This window comes from Garra rufa, chromosome 6, assembly GCF_049309525.1.
Source record: "Garra rufa chromosome 6, GarRuf1.0, whole genome shotgun sequence".
Lineage (NCBI taxonomy): Eukaryota > Metazoa > Chordata > Actinopteri > Cypriniformes > Cyprinidae > Garra > Garra rufa.
The window spans coordinates 47,708,757-47,730,473 of NC_133366.1; the positions used below are offsets into that span (position 1 = coordinate 47,708,757).

Below are 21,717 nucleotides of genomic sequence, written 5' to 3' on the forward strand. Positions count from 1 at the left end.
AACATGTATATTAAAGAAAACTGTTTTAGATTTATATATAAAATATTTATAATTCTATATATAATCTAAATTAAATACAAATATAACTATCCACACATATAAGTATTTTTAAAGGCTATACATGTATGTGTGTGTATTTATATATACATAATAAATATACACAGTAAACACACATTTAGTATTTTAACATAAACTTTTATTGTGGATGCGATTAATCGCGATTAATCGTTTCACAGCCCTAATTTTTATTTTATTTTATTTTATCTTGTTATGAAAGGTTAGGGTTAGGTTAGGTTAGGGTTAGTTAGTTATATTTTATATTATTATTATTATTATTATTATTATTATTATTATTAGTTATATTTGTATAGTTATATTTTTAAAATGTTATTACTACTTTTCAAAGTAACATTCCCATAATGTTTGCAAAATGATACAATGGAATGTTCCCTTAATGGTCACTTAACCAGGAAAAATGTTTTTAAAATGTTTAAAAACTGAACACTGAAGCCAGTTTTATCGATTCAATATAACAATAAGATTATGTCATTCTACTTTGAAAAGTAATATGCAGGGAAAGCATTTGGATATGAACTACATCATTTCATGAACAAGAACGATTATCAATGCATGAATCAAACTCACTTAGAATGACAATAATATCTTCATGCATCATTTTTTATGTGAACAAAGACAAATAAAAAACAGTGGAATCACTCACAGAACCATTAACTTCTCCAGCCTAAACCTTACTACCACAACTCACAGGAGACAAATGACACACCAATAATAAACAATAAACTTTCTCAACTTTGGCACTACGTGCCCACGTTGCTATGACATGTCATATTAAAAATGACGGACTTCTGTTCGTTTTGTCGCTGTCAGTGAATGGCACTTAATATCCTCCACAGAGGCTTCAGATCATGATCCACGGCCCTCCGCCATTCAGCCGCCCGTCCACATTCACGACGCGTCTCATTATTCAGCCACACAGGGAGGAGAGTTTGGCTGGTGGAGATAGCAGAGCGTCCCAGAAATCACAGCCGGCAGCAGGGTCTCAGGAGGGCAGGCTGGGAGGGTTGGTGGAGCCATGATACGGCTGAAACCTCATGGTAAGAGCACAAGTTCAAACGTGAACTTGAAATAACAACTTATGTTGTCTTGTCTTCTTTTTCTAGCATAAAATGGTGTAGCAAGACATCACGGAACCTGAAGAAAAGGTTAAAACCTGTTGCCTCAAATGTCTCATTAGGAAACAGAAAAACTGAGAAATCATAAAGAAGATAACAGTTAAACAGCATAAGCATAGCACTAGAAATCCATTGTCTTGGGCTTATTTCCCAGGGAATTTTAGATAAAAGCGTCTGCCAAATGCATAGATACAAATGTAATGTAAAAAAAAAAATAATAATAATATATGTGTATATATTATATGTACATATAATGTTTTTTTAAAGTCTTTAAATATGCTGATTTATTATCAGTGCTGGAAACAGCTGCTTAATATTATTTTGGAAGCTGTGATTTTTTAAAATAAATAAAACATTAAAAAGAGCAGCACAGATTTAAAATAGAAATCTTTTGTAACAATACAATCGTGTCAAAGTTTGGGGTCAGTTGATTTCTTTGTTTGAAACAAATTAATACTTTTATTCAGCAAGGATGTGTAAAAATGATAAAAATTGACAGTCAAGACTTATATTGTTAGAAAAGATTTCTATTTTGAATGAATGCTGTTCTTTTTAACTTTTTATTCATTAAAAATCCTGATAAAGTATCACAGGTTCTAAAAAAATATTAACATTTTTGTATTGTTTTCCACTACAAATATCTTATTCTTAAATCAATCATTTACTTGAGAAGGAAAAGTACTTAAAAGTCTTGTTTTCTCACAGCAATAACAAAATAATTAAAAAATAATATTAATAAAAGTAATCAAAGTGAGTTTATTTCTTCCTAAACAACATGAAATGTATTATTTTTCTTACCCAATTGGGACTTTTTTTTGATTATAAGCAAAAAAAAAAATGTTCATGCATTTTTTTTTATTTAGAAAACTTAATGTCTACAGTCATTTTGCTTGTTCATTTTTTAAGTGTATGCAATGAATGCATTTCTATTATTTCTGTTTCTATTTCTATTCATATTCATGTGGATGGTTTTATCCAAAATTACCTGAGAAATTAACCCATGACATTTTCCTATATCCTTAGTATTTTCTCTTTTCCAGTAAAATAACAAAAATTCCTAAAAACAAGATACATTGACATGAGAAATAAATTGCCTAAGTATATTTTTATTCCATTTGCATATTCTTTAAGCAAGTTTTAAGCATAAACCTCATTAAATGTGTTATTTTTATTTTCTAGCAGCCAGTTTTGCAGTGTAGGCAATAAACAAATCATTATATATAGGGCACATTCTTGATTTCCTCACAGTTGCACAGATTTTTTTTCATACCATAAAAAAAAATAAGCTGATACATTAGAAACATTCACATCATACACAAATGTCACATCATGGCACATTACGGAGTTTTTTTATTTTTATTATTACACTCTTCCAATGAAGCTGCGGTATGCAAAAAAATGTAAAGGGTGCAGAAGATAAGTTTTTTATATTTATTTTATTATTATTTCATAAATATTTACTTTTTTATCATTTTTTAAGTAAATAAACGAGCCCCTCCCTTACACGTTCACTGGTTATCTGCTTCAAGATTTGCTGACATGAGCGGAGTTTCATGGGGGAACGCTTTTAAAAAGTAAAGCTATGTTTGAAGCTGTGAGATTCTGTGTAGTTTAAACATTTTGCTGCATAATGATGATACGGGATTCATTATTAATGGAGCTGATCCTCTCTTAGCCTTCTGAGCAACAGACCGGTGAGATGGCATTGGCTCTGCTCTCTTCATTTCATTTTAGCCTTTTCACACATAAGTTCTAAACTCCCAGAATAACCTGGTCAGCATGAGTTTTTATTGTGACATTAAATGGAATATTGTGTGTGATGTATTAATACACTATTAATGTATTATTACTCAAATATATTACCTAATTACAATTACACATGAAGATACTATAGTAAATTCTAAAATATCATAATAATTAATGCAAAATTCCTTGTAGAAACTATTGTAGAAACATCAATATCTATAGGCTTAAATCAAGATGTCAATCAACTTTCTAGATAAGACCATACTTTTTTATGTGGACACACTGGTATCCCGTCCTGGTCTATTATTGTCACGATTGGAAAGGAGGAGATCTGGGTCCAAAATGCAGGTGAGTATATTTAATAACAATAAACACAAATAAACAAACGAACAAACAAACCAAAGGCCAACACGGCACACACGACAGGGTCTTGACAGGAGCAGGATACACAAACACTGAAGACAGGAACAGGAAATAATGCAGACTCCCAAGAGTGGTGGGAGAGTGGAGATTATAAAGTCTGAGGTGATAGTGAACAGCTGTGGAGGAAACGAGTGTCATAATCAAAGACAACAAGACAGGTGTAGAAAATCAGGGAAGTGCAGTGCAAGATGAAGGGAAACAGCGACCTCAGGTGGCTGAGGGAAAACCTGCAGCCCAGAGTCATGACAATTATATATTTTACATTAATGACAAAAATGAAGGAATCTGTTAATATTTGCTTTTTCATTATATTTTAAGATTTACCGTTTAGGATCTAACCAATATCTGACTTTCTGAAGCAAAGCAGACGTATCAATTTGTGGTCAATTCAGCCATTGGTCAATTCAGCCATTGGTCAATTCAGCCATAAATCTCATCCGGCGTACAATAGCTCTATCCGTCCAAAGATGAGTAGTGAAATGTTCCCCAGTGCCAAATAACTGTCCAAATTTCTAATACCACACGTCACGTCCTTACTGATTCACCCCTGCCAACCTCCCGTACATGTCAAGATGTTAGATGACAAACCGCCAAGATGTTACTAGGCTTGCCTTGGCTGACTTGCAAATTGTAAAAATTCAGATCAGATTTTTAAAATTCATGTCTACCTGTTCTGGGTGCCCAGACACAGTCTGGAAGGCCTAGGAAGCAAGATGTTTCTAATACTTCAGATATATAAGCCTTTAGGAACAGCCAAGCTGCCAGTATGCCGCCTATAGAATCTGGGCTTGTTCTAGGAATGATGCAAGTAAAATAATATTACAATCTATTCTCTTAGAGGACAGAGGATGAAATAAAACATTGTGCAATTGTTCAATTCAATCCCCTTTGTTCACATGCTAGATGTGTATAAAGTTTATGTTTATGTAAAGAGTATTACAGCTCAAATGCAATCATTATTTAGCACACCAAATACAACACAATCCAGACCAAAACACTAAAATGACTGTAGGGTAAATGGGATTAGAACGACCTCCACCTTGAACTGAGGGGTTTGTGCAACATATGAGCTGTCAGTGTTAACTGGTGGAAAGATAAAACCTGAAAACATGAGCCTGGCTGATGTTTAGAAGTGTGTGGGGGAGGATTTTACTTCAAGACCACTCATTTAATCAGACATATGTGAACACGCATATAGATGAGGATTCAAACTGAGAGATGAGACTTGTAAACCATCAAGAACCTGTAATGGCTTACAGTAGCGTGGAGAATAAACAGGGCTTAACAATCACTGAGGCAGTAAAGATGTGTCTAGGCACACTGTCTTGTACACAGACACCTTCACTATAATGTATGTTGGCCATGGGGCTTTCATTTAAATGAATTTTGACTGCTACAACAAACACACAGCAACAAATACGTGAAAATAAATATTCACCTGGTGGATGATAAAAATCATAGTCCTACAATAAAGAAGGAACCAGAATCTTTCTAAAATGTCTGGTATTGACAGCACAAGTGTGTAAATAAATAGGAAACTCTACACGGAAGTTTTTCCTTCCACCACAGATTCAAATCAGTTTTGAATCCATGTCTTTGTTACTAATTTGAAAACGTCACTTTAGAACTAGTTACTTCATTAAAAGCTTATTGTTTTAAAAGCTTATTTTATTATGTAGAATAGAGAATTATGAGAGAGAGACGGACAGAGCAAGTGTGATTAACTGCTTCTGATGCAGCATTCATTCTTCAGCTCAATCTCATATTCACAATAAAACATTAGTGTGAATGTCCTATGATAAAAGCGGTGTCTTTGTCATACTATCCTTTCATCTGTTAAGGGTGCTTTCCGATGACAGCGCGCTCTGCGCATTTGTTGGCTGTGTCTCACCAGGTGTTGTTGAAAGTAAAAATTACTTCCTGTTTCAGTTTCTTTCGATATCAAAGTCTTTACTGCTGACTCACTCATAAAAACAATCTCTTGTCGCCACCTAATTGTGGAACAATTGGAACACAGCAAAAACTATTTGCTCTGGACAAACAATAGATTAATGAGACCAAAGCCTGTTAGATTTACCCAAACAAATTACATACCATGTTTAACCCCTATAGAGGCATCAGAGCCAGCGGCAAATTCCAGAAGAACTGGATGAGGTGAGGCTGCACTCGGGGGGTTCATGAGCACTAAACGTCCGATGACGCCCTAGAGCTCAAATCTTCAAAAACATTGAAGCAAATTTCTAAATATACGCTTTCTTTATTTAAAGTCTAAACAACTACATTCTCACCTGAAAAACTCCTTAAACTACATTCAGTGACAAAAACAGTAATATTTATAAAAGTATAGTGGATGTGGACATCCGCCATAACAATCGCTGTGAGAAATTTGTTTTTGTATGTTAAAAAAGCTGTAAAGAAAATGCATTCCAATCATATTATATTCTCTCATTTTCTATATGTCCTGATTCAAAAATTGTTGCATTTGAGAAAAAATTCAAGTGATAATTTAAAGTGACGAGGATTGATCTAATGCCGCTGCTGTTTACCAAGCATTTGGGAGAACACACAGCCAGCAGATGGAGAGAAAAATTACATGTTCTCTTTAGACTGCGCTCAGCTGCTTGGCATGATTTCAAATAGACAACAAGATAGAAGAGGACAAAACGAAAGCCTGTGGATATGTGTGTTTTCTAAATGCCAGTAAAGGGAAAAAAAGCCTTTTATTTGTATCCCTGCAAAATTCTAGCTTTGGTAAACAAGAAAATTGTACTTTACACAACTCTTTCTTTGAAAGTGTTTTTATGTTTATCATTTCACAATAATCTCTCATGGATACTACTAGTTATTGAACTTCAGACTGCATCTACTTCGAATTCAGCTTGCGATATTCTTTAATTATAAAACAGAAAGGCAATTGCTATCCAAGCTGCTGTTTTGCTCAAATACAGGGATTTTATCACTATTATTCAGGCTGGATCAGTTGATCTGATATGGTCTCTAATCTGTATGCATTAACAGTTCTGGCCTAATTGCTTTTCATGGTACATACTGAGACCTACTGGCAATAGAGCAGTGTGTGGTCAGAGCTCTCTATTCATCAGACAGTCTGCAAATACTGGCATGGAGGAATAGAATACATCCTCTTTATTATTGTTTTCTAGAGTAAATGTCATAAATTATTACAAAGGCCTCTGGAATTCTTAACACTTGACTTTATTCCGCAGTCAAATATTTCTGAACAGTGAACGTTAACCTTGAAAGTGCTGTAAAGCTGACCACAACATCTGTTTCTCAGACATCTGTTTCTTCTGACATAATACAGCAATTTTACTTACGAATAAATATTTCATGCCTGTTTATTTATTTATGTTTTAGCAGGACAGTTTACCCAAAAATAAAACTTGCATTCAGGTCTTGTAACACCCTGAAAATTTTTATGTTAAGACATTTTTCAAAATATAATTTTTGTGTTCCACAGAAGAAAGGTTTAAAATAACATAAAATAATATATTAAATAATATATATATATATATTAAAAAAGTTCACTTCCAGAACAAAAATTTACAGATCATTTACTCACTCCCTTGTCATCCAAGATGTTCATATCTTTCTTTCTTCAGTGGTAAAGAAATTATGTTTTTTGCGAAAAACATGTCAAGGAATGTTCTCCATATAGTGGACTTCTATGGTGTCCCTGAGTTTGTACTGCAGCTTCAAAGTGCTCTAAATGATGCCAGCCGAGGAAGAAGGGTCTTATCTAGTGAAACAATCTGTAATTGTCTAAAAAATTGACAATTTATATACTTTTTAACCTCAAATGCTTGTCTTGCTCTGCGTCAACTTTTTATATTCCCATTCAATACGGTTAGGGTATGTTCATATATTAGACTTCTATGGTGCCCCCGAGTTTGTACTTCCAAAATGCAATTTAAAAATGCAATTCAAAGTGCTCTAAATGATCGCAGCCGAGGAAGAAGGGTCTTATCTAGTAATACAATTGGTAATTTTATAAAAAGTTGTCAATTTATACTTTTTTAACCTCAAGTGCTCGTCTTGCTCTGCATCAACTCTGTGTATTCTGGTTTAATACAGTTAGGGTATGTTGAAAAACATTTAATTTTCTCCTTCAACTTTAAAATCATCCAACATCGCTGCAGAAGTACTGACCCAGTGTTTACAAAGTGAATGTGCAAAGAAGATCAAAAGGCCTTTACAAAAAAAGGTAAAACCGTGATGTAGGATGATTTTGAAATCCTGAAATCTTTACATCAAAAAAACTATTTCTTTACGATTTTGAATGACAATGGGGTAAGTAAATTAGCTGTAAATTTGTCCAACCTTAATATTCAAAGGTTTGCTGAAAATGATTTATGTAGATAGGAAAAATGTCTGCTGAAGTGACCACATATATGAAAGCTACTTGCCAACAGTAAAGGAGAGTAGGAACATGGAAGAGACAAACATGACAAGAACTGCATTTTATATCAAAAGATCCATTAAGCATCAGGGTGCTGTGTCTCAGAAAGGAAGATGCACGCTTTCATCTCTACCTGGAACACAGCGGGATTGGAATAATGGAATAAGCACATTTATATTAGAAGGTAAAGTTATAACTAATTACATAATCATAAGCAGTACACAGGGAATTGCAGATGCCATTGTTGGCAGATCATTAAAAACTGACTCTCAGCCCAATAATAAACCCAACTTTAACAAAGTAAGTAAACCTCAAATGTATAGAGTCTATAAAAAATTCATCATGGCAGGGCAGCAGTCGTTTCTGGTGGGCATACTGATGGCTGTCTGTCTCTATTCCTTTCTCATCCTTAACCCCTCTGGGTCAACAAAAGGGCCTTGGGCATGGGAAAACATACTTAGAAGTTCTCTCTCTGTGTGTGTATCGGGAGAGAGTTAAAAAATCACTTTGCCTACAGCATTATTCCCACACACAGAACCTATTAGAGAGCTTAACCATCAAATCAAGCCTGTCCTTTCTGAAGGGGTCAAAAGGTTATGTAGCCTATTCTACATAATAGGTTTCTGTTGACTCTCAAGAAACCTTGAAGTTAAATTTGACAAACAACCTTATTTGGAAATTAATGTAGATTTAATTCCAGAGATAATTACAACCCATGGTTAAATTAGCATTATTCAGTGAGGAGGAGAGACCGGCAGCAACTGCAACATATATAAAAAAAATCTCTTTTGCTCTCCAAGGTTTGATTTATTTGATCAAAAATACAGCAAAAACAGTAATATTGTGAAATATTTTTACAATTTAAAACAAAAGTTTTCTATTTGAATATATTTTAAAATTCAACTTATTCTTGTTTTGGCAAAGCTGAATTTTCTTCAGTGTCAAATGATCCTTCAAACCCCAAACTTTTTGCATATAAATAATAATATTGTTTAATTAATTATTTTGAGTGGACTATCTAGTATCTAGACAGCATTAGAATTACAGACTTATATTTATATATACATTTGAATTATGTATTATATATCTTATACTGTCTAGATACCTATATAACTTAAGTAATAAATAATTCAACTGACTATTACAGTTTTTCTCAATTGCTAAAACACTATAACCAGTCTTTTGAACTAAAATTTCAAAACTATAACGCCATTTTTGAAAAAGCACACCCATTTCCCTAAACTATAAACACTATTCCCTGCTTTGACACATGAGTTAAATTTGGTGAACTGTTACTTCAAAACTCTACACACAAATCCCTACATTTCTCAGTGCTTACACCATGTGGTCATTTAGAAAGCACAAGCATTCAATATTGTTCACTCAAGTCTGCGAAGTTTGAGCTCAATTAGCACACAATTACCCAACTGGAAACACTAGGACTCAAAATTTAGCACACACCAATCAGAAGCTTCGGTGGAGATAAAAGAGCCAAAGTCAGCTTACAGTTTTTCTCAGTCACTTTGGTGCATTTCTCAGATCAGAAATGAAATATACATTTGTCTGCAGTTTCCTACATTATCAGTTGCTATTGTCATGTTGCTCAAAATGTATTATATACTGTAGTTCTCTGTGCAATAGTCTTACCCCTCAAAACATCAAGTCATTAGCTCATCAAATAAATCATTACCTAAATGCAAAATTTTTGATCTAGTTGTCCTAAATTGTCAATCATATATTCTACACATTTCTATTAGACTTTTTTGTAAATTTGCCATGAATTATTCAAGTGAATCTTGACTTTCACTAATGTAGATAATATAGATCAACCAATGATAAAGCAGTTCTCTGAAATAGATCAAAGGTACAGCTCATGAACCTTCAATTAGAAAGCATATATAGACAGAGGACAACACAGGAGTTACAAATTCTGACAGTGGACTTTCTTATTTTTATTTTCACCTTTGTGCCCATATTTCTCTTTTTCATTGTTTCACAATGACATTGTGTGCTTTTATTTTATTTTTATTTTTTTTTGTCAGACCACTAGTACAAGTGTAACTGTGAATCCTATCCAGTCTTTTTCAATCAATATTCCACATACAGTAATGTGTAATTTTGAAGAGGAAGAGTAGGAGGTGAAAGAGGAAGAGGAGGAGAAGAAGGAGGACGATGATGACAACAACATGGAAGAGACAGAGGAAGAGCAAGGGCAAGAAGACAAGCAGTCTCATATATTTTAGTTGATGAGTGCCAGGGTTGGATCGGGCATGCAAGAGGATTTTACCCCTGCTGCCTGGCCAGGGCTAATTTAGCCTGTGATGCTGAAGAGGTTCTTTGGCCTTTCCCAGACCAAAGACAGGATGCTGGGCAGAATAATTATTTTGTTGTTTTTTTGCTGTTTTGTACTCTACAGTACAATAAATTAAGGAATAAAACACTTGCAAAGGAATAGATTTGTTGTGTACATCATGTGAATTTTTTTTTATTTGTATTGTTTTTGTAGTATTGTTTTGAATTTATCTCATCAGTGTGTAAAACTGTGTTGTAGTGTGTTTGTTTTTGAGGATTTGTGTGTCATGTCTGAAAGCAAAGTTTGGTTTTTCAGCAAGATTGAATTGTTTTGAGTGGAGAGCTTCATTTTGACCTCAGTATAGGAAGTTTGGGGAAATGAGTTAGGAGTTGTGGATTTGTGTTTAGAGTTTCGCAAATAAGAGGCATCATTTCAAGAAATGTGTTTAAGCAATTGAGAAAAACTGTAATATATTTTTTAAAAACATAAAGAAATATTTTATATAAATTATATATAATTATTACAATCAAATATTATTCTTCTGCAGTTGGAATTTGTGAAACTTTTAAATTTAAATTACATTATTATTATTATTATTATTATTATTATATTTTAACTTAAATATAAAAAGTGCTTAAAATAAGAAATAAAAATATTAAATAGTATGTAATGAAAATGTAATTTTACTAAATAAATCAGCAAACCCAATGCACATTATCATCTACATGAAGACATCAGCTGATCAACAATGTATATTTTAGTAAAATATATGATACATCCTTTCAGATATCTTCTGTGGGACCAGGGGCCCTTTTCTGTGTATTTCTAAAAGATGTCTACTACACAAAACCAAGTGTGATGGGAATTTGTTTAGGGAGAAACATAGGCACACAGACAGACAGAGATACCTGTCAGGTTCTTGAGGCCAAGTTGTCTAAGGCCGAAGTAGCCATCTCGTCTGTAGTTGAGAAAGATGGCCAGGGAGTAGCGTCCTTCATACAGTTTAGTGCCACGGATGATCCGCAGGTTCTCCAGAGGAAGATAGTCAAACTGGTTAAGAGCCACTAACACGTAACCCGTCACCTCACGGATGGACTGTGGAGAAAAATATTTTGTTAGACATGATTCACAATATAAGCAAAATCAATTGAATTCAATTCGTCCTTTTTGGATAATGCAGCCAACACTCTGCAGAATTTATTCTCACAGAACATCACATTAAATCTCTTTCTGCAGAGATTTGTCCTCTGTTTTTGGTTCCATGAAGACTCAATGCCCTTGGTCATCACGGCAATTGAGCAGCACCAAAAGGACGACTAACAAGACAGCCTTGATATAATTTGAAGAGATAATAGCCCAAGAGAGCGCTGGACCCTCCCTCTCCACACCCACATCAATCATGTTGACATCCAATCACTGTTTCATACTGCGTATCATTAGCAGGCACAGAGGACAGGTCTATTTCATGCAGAAGAAGTCAATGTGATATAGCTGTACTGATCGGACACACACGTACTGGAACTATAGTCATGGAAATCCATCTGAAGAGCTGACCAAGCACACGCTGACAGCTGTTACTAGAAAATCCAGAGACACACTGCTAAAGATCATTATTATACTGCGCTCTTGGATACTGGATTCTGATTGGTCAATAATAAAATGACTACTAAATATTTACCATTAAAGAGATAGTCAACCTAAAAACGGAAAATTCTGTCATCATTTACTCATTCAAATGTCAATCGACTATGAACTGTAAAAGAAGACATTTTGAAAAATGTTAGTAACCGAAAATTGTTTCCTATTGACTTTCATTGTATGGGCAAAAAACAGTTGAAGTCAATGGGAATTAAATCATTTAATCACAAATACCATTTAAAATATCTTCTTTTACTGAAGGAAGCAAAGAAAGAAAGAAAGAAAGAAAGAAAGAAAGAAAGAAGGAAGGAAAAGGAAATAAGGAAGGATGGATATAAGGAAGAAAGAAAGAAAGAAAGAAGGAAGGAAGGAAGTAAAGGAAGGATGGAAGGAAGGAAGTAAGGGAGGAAAGAAAGAAGGAAGAAAGGAAGGAAAGAAGCATGGAAGGATGGAAGGAAGAAAGGAAGGAAGGAAGTAAAGGAAAGAAGGAAAGAAAAAAAGGAAGGAAGAAAGCAAAGAAATAAATAAGGAAATAAAGAAGGAAGGAAGCAAAGGAAGAAAGAAAGAAAGAAAATAAGGAAAGAAGGAAGACTATCTCTAATGCCATAGTACAAATATTTTTAGACATACAACATGGTAATACCATGGTAAACAAACAATACTGTGGTATCTCTCAAGGTAATGTAGCATTTCCATCTGATACAATTACTGTACTATAATAATACTGTAGTATTTACTGTCATTTTGTGAGTCAATCAAGTTTTAAGATAATTATTATGGAGGAGTCCATTCAATTCAAGCCATCTGCGTTTCAAGTGATAGTTGTTAGTAGATAAGGTAGTCTTAAATCCAGCATATCCCAAAGTGTGGGCAGAAACTACGATTTCTATTGTCCTCACATGACACAAGAGACAATGAAAAGAGGAAGAAGTCCGTAATCAGTAATTAGCTTGATTATACCTTTCAAATAGGCTGACTGATGAGGAACAAATAATAAATCAAAGCAGCACACTATGGAAAAAAACTAAAACAAATTGAATACCTCTATTTTTTGTGCACTACTAAAAAGAAAAAAAGTATAATTGATGTGCCAGATGTTTTCCCCCAGTTTTATACTATTTGCGCCATGTATGTTTTGCTAATAAGTTCAATAACATCAATCAGTGGCAATAAAAACCCTAAACCAACACATTTACATTCGTTAGTTTGATTCATATCTCACAGGTAGGTCTTTCAGGGTTAATTGGGAAGGGGAGGTATCCAAAGCATATCAAGTGGTCACAGGGGTTCATCAAGGATCAGTTCTTGGAGCGCTCCTCTTCTCCATATACACTACATCAGTGGTTCTCAATCCTGGTCCTGGGGGACCCCTGCTCTGCACATTTTGCATGTCTCTCTTATTTAACACACCTGATTGAGATCTTCAGCTTGTTATTTCAGTTCATGGATCTCTCTCCTAATGAGCTGATCTCAATCAGGTGTGTTAAATACGGGAGACATGCAAAATGTGCAGAGCAGGGGTCCCCCAGGACCAGGATTGAGAACCACTGCACTACATAACTGGGACCCATCATACAGGCACATGGTTTCTCCTACCATTGCTATGCTTATGACACATAGCTCTATCTTTTATTTCAGCCAGATGATATAATGGTAGTTGCACAGATCTCAGGCTGTCTGGTGGAGATCTAGGCATGGATAAAAGAACATCACCTGCAGCTAAACCCGGCAAAGACTGAGCTTCTTGTCTTCCCTGCCACTCCAACTCTACAGCAGGAGTCTCCAAACTCAGTCCTGGAGGGCCGGTGTCCTGCAGAGTTTAGCTCCAACTTGTCTCAACACACCTGCTTGGACATTTCTAGCATGTCTTGTAAGACCTTGATTAACTGGTTACTGTGTGTTTAATAAGGATTGGAGCTAAAATTTTGAGCTTATAAAGTTTTTTTTCCCTGGAATTGCAAACATTGTTAAAACATTTTCACTACATGGCCGATCAAGCTATATTGAAAGGGGTCATCGGATGCAAAACTCACTTTTACATGTTGTTTGAACATTAATGTGTGTTGGCAGTTTGTGTACACAACCACCCTTGATAAAAATCTACCCAGTGGTATTTTTTTAATCTTTACAAGTAAAATCCCCTTTTTAAAATCAGGTCATTATCCTCTCCCACAATAGTTGATTGACATGGGCGCCTTACCTTAGACCCGCCTTCACCAAGCTGAAACAGTCTGACAGTGTTGACTCAGGTGAAGGGGAAGATAAGAATGTCTCAGATTGAGCGATTGAGGTGTTCTGTTGTTGGATATAATAATGAACATAGCAGTCATCATTTACTCCCGACATCTGAGCCTCTGAAGACGCAGAGGATTAACGTTACTTTCGTTTTTGAAAGGAAAGCGCCGATCCCGATCTACATATGCATCTATGTTTGTGCAAATCATTTGTCCCACAGCAGAAGTGAGTATTTTGCAAATGGGTTTTCTTAATAATGTGCTAGTTAGCCAGTTTTGCAGCTAAACGTGGCTAAAGTAAACATTACGGCTCTTCATCCCATGGCAGACAGGGGCAGGGCAAGCAGAGCTCATTAACATTTAAAGGAACATGCAACAGAATAGCTCACTCTAAAAAGGGCTGATTTTGACAAGGTAAAAAGAGTGTTTTTTAAACTACCTTTGAGAAAATTTAACCAAAGTATGTTATAGACTTCTCATTAAGACCCTAAAGAATCATATCAACTTGTGGAAAATGGGCATCCGATGACCCCTTTAATAAAGACTGCTTCAGCATATACTACTGTTCAAAAATTGGGGTTCAATAAGAAATTAATACTTTAGTTCCACCAGAATGCATTTAATTGCTCAAAAGTGACAGTAAATACATTTATAATATTACAAAATGTTGAGTAGCATATGAGCATATAATGATTTCTGAATGATCGTGTGACACTAAAGACTGCAGTAAAAATGCTGGAAATTCAGCTTTGCATCACAGGAATAAATTAGATTTGAAAACAGAATAAAATAGAAAACAGTTATTTAAAATTTTAATAATATTTTCACAATTTTACATTATTTTAATAATGGATTATAGATGATTAAATAAATGGAGCCTTTGGGAGCATGAAAGACTTATTTAAAAACTTTAAAAGAAGCCAACTTTTAAACAGTAGAGTACATATATAAAGTGCACATAGTATATACTGTAGAACTCAACATTTTACTTTAATATATCACTGATGGTCACTTTTATACCTAAAAATATTATATTAAAAGCCTGGGGTATTGTAACACTGCTTCAACATATATTAAATTACAAACACCTCTCAGCTCAAGCTGCTTTCACACTGCAAAGACATAGTAGGTCACAATCTCTCACCTCACACAAAGAAAAACTGCCTCCCTCCGGATACTTTTAGCTCAAATTGCAGTAACAAACCAAATGGACTCACAGAAATCAAACACAACCCACATCCCAAATGCTTTCTCACATTAAACACCTGTATTTTTTTTCCTGCAGGCATTATTAGAAATTTGCATTTGTTTTTAAATTTTGCAGTGGGTACTCATGGGGTTTGGAAACAAACCACGTCATAGAGTCCAGTTTTATATATTCATCTTCACACTAATCACGCTGACATTCATGTGTTGCCTGAAAAAAATAATGCCAGCATGACTCAGTCTCTCCGCCTGAGCAGCTGAAAAATAGCTGGACTTGTCTGTACATTAGGCTGCGGGAAACAAATTGAACCAAACCGAGCAATGTTTTTAAAGTCAAGTTCAAATGGGCATATGATTTTGCCACTTTAAAGATGCCATATTCTGCACTTTCATAGAATTTTATGCTATTTCCTTTTTTCTCCTGGAGTCCACTTATAAATGTTATCCAAGGTTTTGTGCGCCTAAACAAGTTCCCTTTCCATTTCTAGGAATTTCAAATATTAAACTAATTCAAGATGAACCACAACAAGCAATATTCATTTCATGAAGCAATACAACGATTGAGACAATGAAAGACTGTTAAGAAAAAATATTCTTATACTCACCAAGGCTGCTTTTATTTGATCAATATTACATTAATATTGTAAAATATTGTCAAAATATTGTAATTCAAAATATCTGTTTTTGTTTTAAATGTAATTTATTCCCGTCTTAGAAATTGTCTTCATTGTCACATAATCATTCCAGACAGAAATCATTCTAATATTCTGATTTGATGCTTTTATTTAAAATATATATATATTTTTTTTGTAACATTACAAATGTCTTCAATTTCACCTTTGATCAATTTAATATAATTAATTAAACTATTTTAATTATTCATTTCTTAAAAAAATTAATTATGGGAAGTGCAGTTTCTCTCAGGGACTTAAATTTTAAATATGAATATGAAGTTACATTTATTCTGCAGAAGCTAATACTAGGTTAACAACCTCAGAATATGGCTTCGAAATGATTAATACGATTAAAATTTTTAGTGCTAAAAATCAGGTTCCCTTTTGGGATCTTTTAGTTCTGGAACCATACAGTTGTAAGTAATATAGTTATAGATATTTTGAAGCATGCTGAAAGTGATGCCTTTACAAGTACAAATCCCACACAGTATTGAAATGTTCTGTATTTACAGTATACAAAAGAAAAAATAGAGCACACACACTTACTGAAGGCAAGCCGGCAATGCTGACTTGTTATCATCACCGCTGAGTGAATGTGGTAATGATAAAGCTGAGAGGGCAGCAATCACCCGTTTTGCATTCCAGCCCAAGAGCAAACGATATAAATGTCAATGTTAAATGCAATCTATTTGTTCCACTTTAGCAGCAGGTGACATAACAACACATGTGCTTGATCAAAACCAGCTGTGACAGGCTAGATATTAAAAATCCATGGAGAGAGACAATTCAGTCGAACAGCTGAATACAATATCAGGAACACAGGAGGCTTCACCAAACTCTCATTATAGGACTTTGTCAGAGGGATCTGCGAGTGTCAGTCATTATGCTGATTTTGGATCATTTCCATTTCAGATCTGCCTCAAAAGGAGGGATTATTTAGGCTATGGAGGGATTGATAGAAAATTAATTGAGCTTGTTTGCACGCAACCCATAGCATTATCCACCCGTTATAGCAATAACATCTCACAATAGCTGCATTTCCATTACCCTTCGAATTGCGCAAATTGAATTTGCTTATTGAAAATATGCCTAATGGAAACACGTCAGTTTTACAAAAATGCTAAATACACATTTCCAGGTTTCTTACAAGTTTCTGAAAGTTTTTTTCGATGATGGCTCTTCATGACGTCCTGAAGGGTGGAACTCCTTGTATGGGCCTTTCTCCCGAAAGCGCGCGCCCGCGCAAACATCGACCAGAGCGAGAGCAGGAGCGCGCCCATCAACACGCTTCATTCAGCTGCACTGCTGCACGGAACTTACTCGGGAAGAATATCGCTTAAGAAGTATGGTTTTGGTTGTAAGGCAAAGAAAACCTTGCTCAGCTTAATGAAGAACCCAGCGTTACATAAACAGTGGATGATGCAGTTTCTTTTTCCAGGGCAGAAACAGAGATTTGCAAGTATGTTTGTTGACAAACATTTTATAAACAAGGCCCAGTTTGATGTCGGATTTGCACATCGTTTGATACTGAAAGATGGAGTGGTCCCAGCTATAAAAGATCCCGGTCATGATTCAAAACTGCGGATGGTAAGTAAAACGGCATCAAATTTCTGTGTTTTGTGGGCAATCGGCACGCGAGTTCTCCTCAAACTTTAGCTCCACCCACGGTGAGCCTCTAAGAGCTTGGCTGTTTTCAGAGAGAATCGTAAAGCTGTATCTTTCTTTTGTAATTATGATAAAACTACAGACTTTTTGGAGGATGCAGTTCTACTCTATAGGTACTCAAGATTAACATTAGATTGGTGTGTTATGCCCCCTTTAACAAACTGATAGGGGGGGTCAAAACCTCATTTTGGTCAATTAAAACCCTTGTTCTGAAGTTTGTTGTTCACTGGATTGTCGCTTCAACCAGTGGACTAATTAAAAAAAAAAACAGCAATAGTGTAAAAGTAGCCCAATTCTGCAGAGAAATCACAGATTTTGCAACACTAGCTTTAAGTAAATGTGCTTGTAGGTGTGTGTGTTACAGTCTGAACTTATTGTAAACAATTCATCCATGCATGCATGTTTTGGCAAACTCAGTCTTCTGGTGAAAAATCAGCAAAATCAGTAAAATTTTAAAATAGTTTTACTATCATTATATGTTTTCCACATCATTATATTTTTAAATGTAATTTATTCCTGTGATCAAATCAAAATTTTTAGCATCATTACTCCAGTCTTCAGTATGACATGATCCTTTAGAAATCATTCTAATATGCTGATTTGCTGTCTGAGAAGCATTTTATATTATTATTAGTAATATTTAAAACAGTTGAGTTTTTTTCAGGATTCTTTGATGAATAGAAAGATCCAAAGATCAGTATTTACCTGAAATAAAAAAGCTTCCCTTCCGGAGGGAACTCTACGCTGCGTCCTGGTTCAGGACACTATGGGAACTGCCTTCGGCATGACCGGTTCTGAAACAAGGTATAGAACAACGACAGTGAACTTGACACTGGCTCCATCAACAGGCGCCTGCTAGTATAAAAGCAGGTGCCTGAGAGCACAACACCATCTTTTTGTCTTCAGAGTCCTCTGTTCTAAACGAGTGAGTACAGCGATGCCTAGAGAAAGAAAACTGTTTAGGAAGTGTGCGGATCCGTGTCAGAGAAATCTGACACTTGATGACGCACACGACCTTTGTTTGGTGTGTTTAGGTGTAAGAGCACGCGCGCTCGGCTCTAGAAGAGCGGAGCGCGTTCATTGTGAGAATTTCACTTTGAAGAAACTCCGTTCTCGTCTGGCCCTTTTCTCGAGGGAATCGGGCCATCCATCTGCCCCACGCTGCTCCGGTCCCGCCACAGCTGAGGCTGCTCGGCGGCTGAGATTGCGGGGCTCACAGGTGGAGCTGGCTGACGAGTTTGAGAGAGCGTTTAATCGCTCGCGCACGTCAGCCGGAGACGAGAATGCGCTGCTAGCGGATGATGTGTTGTCTCTCACATCCTCCGGTTCTGCAGCGAGTGCTCTTTTGGCTTCAAGCCAGGGCGAGCAGGAGGTTGAAATGGAACAAATATGAGCTCGTTTGAGCCTATACAGCCTCTCTGCCCCGCATATGAAGAGTTGATGTCTGTTATGGACCGCGCGGCTGCCCGCTTGTATCTGCAGTGGAAGCCCGCGAGGGAAGAGGCCGCTCTCGGCAGACTAGACGAGCGGCTTCTTCCGGGCCATGACAAAACCAACTCCTGTGAGCCTCCCATTCCTTCCTGATCTGCTTAAGAGATCGAGAGGGAATGGGACAGGCCATATTCAGCCCGCATTCACAGGCATCGGCATGTGAATCATGCTGATGTCGAGGGAATGCATGGGCGCGGATATGTGACGATGTCTCTCGCTGACGGTTGCGAACTATCTCTCAGAGCGAGGGACATCGACCCTGAAGGCTCCAAAGGCACATATGCGGCAGTGGCCGGTGCTCCTCTGATCAGGCTGATCTGCTGAAAGATCTGGACCGAGCCCCGGGGGTTTGCATCCCTTGCCGGTCCACGCCTCCACCTAAACACCGGGGGGAAACCAGGCCCGTCCTGGCCCAAGGGCCAGAGACGAGGCCAGGTCGCCAGTGTGGGGCTACCTGCCCCTTCCTTTTCCCCTTGACTCCAGGGCTGGGCCAACGATGAGACTGAGGCTCCATCTGTTGGCCCGGTATGTGAACAGTAAAGACACTTTAATAAAATATTCAAGCGTGTATGTGTATGTTTTCTTTTGTCTACCAGCTCCGCTTGGGTGTTTACTATTGCAGTTTCGAGCTCCTCTTAAGTTCTACTGCCACCAAGTGCCGAGTGTAGCCAGGTCTCCCCTCGTTTTATAAAAGAAAACAGTGTGTAGAGACCTCCACTCGTAGAAACCCCCTCGTGGGTTAAGCGTTGTCAGGTTTTGAAACCTCCGCTAGAGTGAGCTTGGTATAGACATGATCCAACATACATATACATACGAGATTAACCCTCTTGAGCGTTGTCAAGCTGCTTCAGGCGGAGTATCGCTCTGCCGAAGCCTCCGCTCACTCAAACCCTGCTAAGAGTAATACTCTTTTTGCATGAGTGTGGTCAGGTACCTTCCCTGTGTATTTTCATATACACATATGTGAGACCTCCACTCCTGGGAGTTTGTGTGCTAGGGTGAATAGAGCGTTGTCAAGGCTCCCTCTCTGAGAGAGAGGTGTTTTACTGGAGCCTCCGCTGTCTTTAAAAAGCCCCGCTTTGAAGTAGAATTGAGTGTAGCAGGCCTAGGAGGCCTCCTCTCTGTGAAGTCCGCTGTGAAGAGAGACATATAAAGATAATACTTCTTAGCACTGAATGTAGCCAGGTCATTTTTAGACCTCCATTCATGAGAGCTTTTTACTGGGTCGAGTGTTGCTAGGCTCCCTCTATGTGAGGTGTTTCTGTTAAGCCTCCACTTCCCAGAAATACAGGCCGGGAGAACACAAGGTTAAGGCAGCTTGTGAACTCTTTCCGTGGACCTGTCACTACAAGCGTTGAGTGTAAAACAAAGTAGGCCTCCCTTCCATGAGAGGGCGTGTATTCCAAGGCCTCCACTCGATAGAGCTTCCTCAGTTGAGCGTCGTCAGGCTGGTTACGTTCGAGAGATTGTAAAACCATTAAAGCCTCCCTCACTGAAAGCTCCGCTTCCGGGTTCTGCTATCACCCGGGTTAATACAGGTGTCTTTCTCGCGAAACGCTTAGAGCACCTTCTTAAATCCACGTTTGTGGTGTTTGCTCACGCAAAGTCTTTGAGCACTCTCTGAAATCCACGCGAGTGGTGAGTGCACTAATTCAGGCACTTAACTAAAATCCATACTTATGGTAAGGTTCCTCCCGTAAAGGCAGGTTCCTTTCTCCTACGGACCACGCAGGTAATCCTCCGTGCCCGTTCTTCGAGTTGGTTCCAAAACCCTTAAGTTTTACAACTCCTTCGATAGCACAGTGTAATAGGTCTCCCTCTGTCACAGCCAACAGTACTGAGACCTTCACTCTCACAGTTATAGCAGCTGGCAGGCCTCGCTGACTATTTTTTGGGGGAGTGCAGTCTTCCACTCACCAAAAACTAGTGTTGTAGGCTTCTCTCCTTGGAGATGTAGTCTCGGAGCCTCCACTACACAGAGCTAGATGATAAATGAGATTTTTCATTATTGGCTCTGACTGTGAGTATCTGCCTTTTCTTGAGCGTCGAGTGTAGTCAGGCCTCCCCTCGCCTAGAGCGCTTTACCTGAGGCCTCCACTCTGAAGAGTTTTCCTAGGGAGAGCGTCGTAGGCCTCCTCTCGCTTAGAGAGTCTTTCTGCTGAAGCCTCCCCTCTCCAGAAGCTCCGCTTTCAGGCTCCGCTATCGCCTAGAGACTGCAAATCTGGTGATCCTTGCTATGCTTAGGACACCTACTCAAAACCACATTTGTGGTGTTTGCTCACGCAAGTCTTTGAGCATTCTCTGAAATCCACGTGAGTGGTAAGTGCACTATTCAGGCACTTCACTAAAATCCATACTCATGGTAAGGTCCCTCCCGTAAAGGCAGGTTCCTTTCTCCCATGGACCACGCAGGGTTCCTCCGTGTCCACTCTCTGAGCTGGTTTTTCTCAAAAACCTTTTAGTTTTCCAGCTCCAATCCAGATAGCGCTGCTAGCAGGATTGAGTGTCAGGCCTCCTCAGGCCTCACTCTCCAGAAGAGCTCCAAAATGAAGGTATTTCTGTCGCACAGGCTAGTCAGCCTCACGGATGACCTTCAAGGCTAGAGTGTAGCTAGGTCATGAGACCTCCACTCTCAGAGTTCTTCCTTGCTAAGCACGGAGGTGTGTTAGGCTCCCTCTTTAGAAAGCCTCCACTCTCCAGACTCCACTCAGGCAGTACTGTCGTTTAGGCTGTTCAG

At 37.4% G+C, this 21,717-nt stretch overlaps 1 protein-coding gene across 2 annotated transcripts in view; it reads right to left on the reverse strand.

Moving 5' to 3' along the window:
* LOC141337254 (receptor tyrosine-protein kinase erbB-4) overlaps positions 1-21,717 on the reverse strand; it is a 207,576-nt gene that overhangs the window by 54,923 nt on the left and 130,936 nt on the right. For both annotated transcript variants that reach the window (XM_073843037.1, XM_073843036.1), the window contains exon 3: positions 10,981-11,167. In XM_073843037.1, coding sequence (XP_073699138.1) covers positions 10,981-11,167 — 187 coding nt within the window. The remainder of the gene's footprint in view (positions 1-10,980; positions 11,168-21,717) is intronic.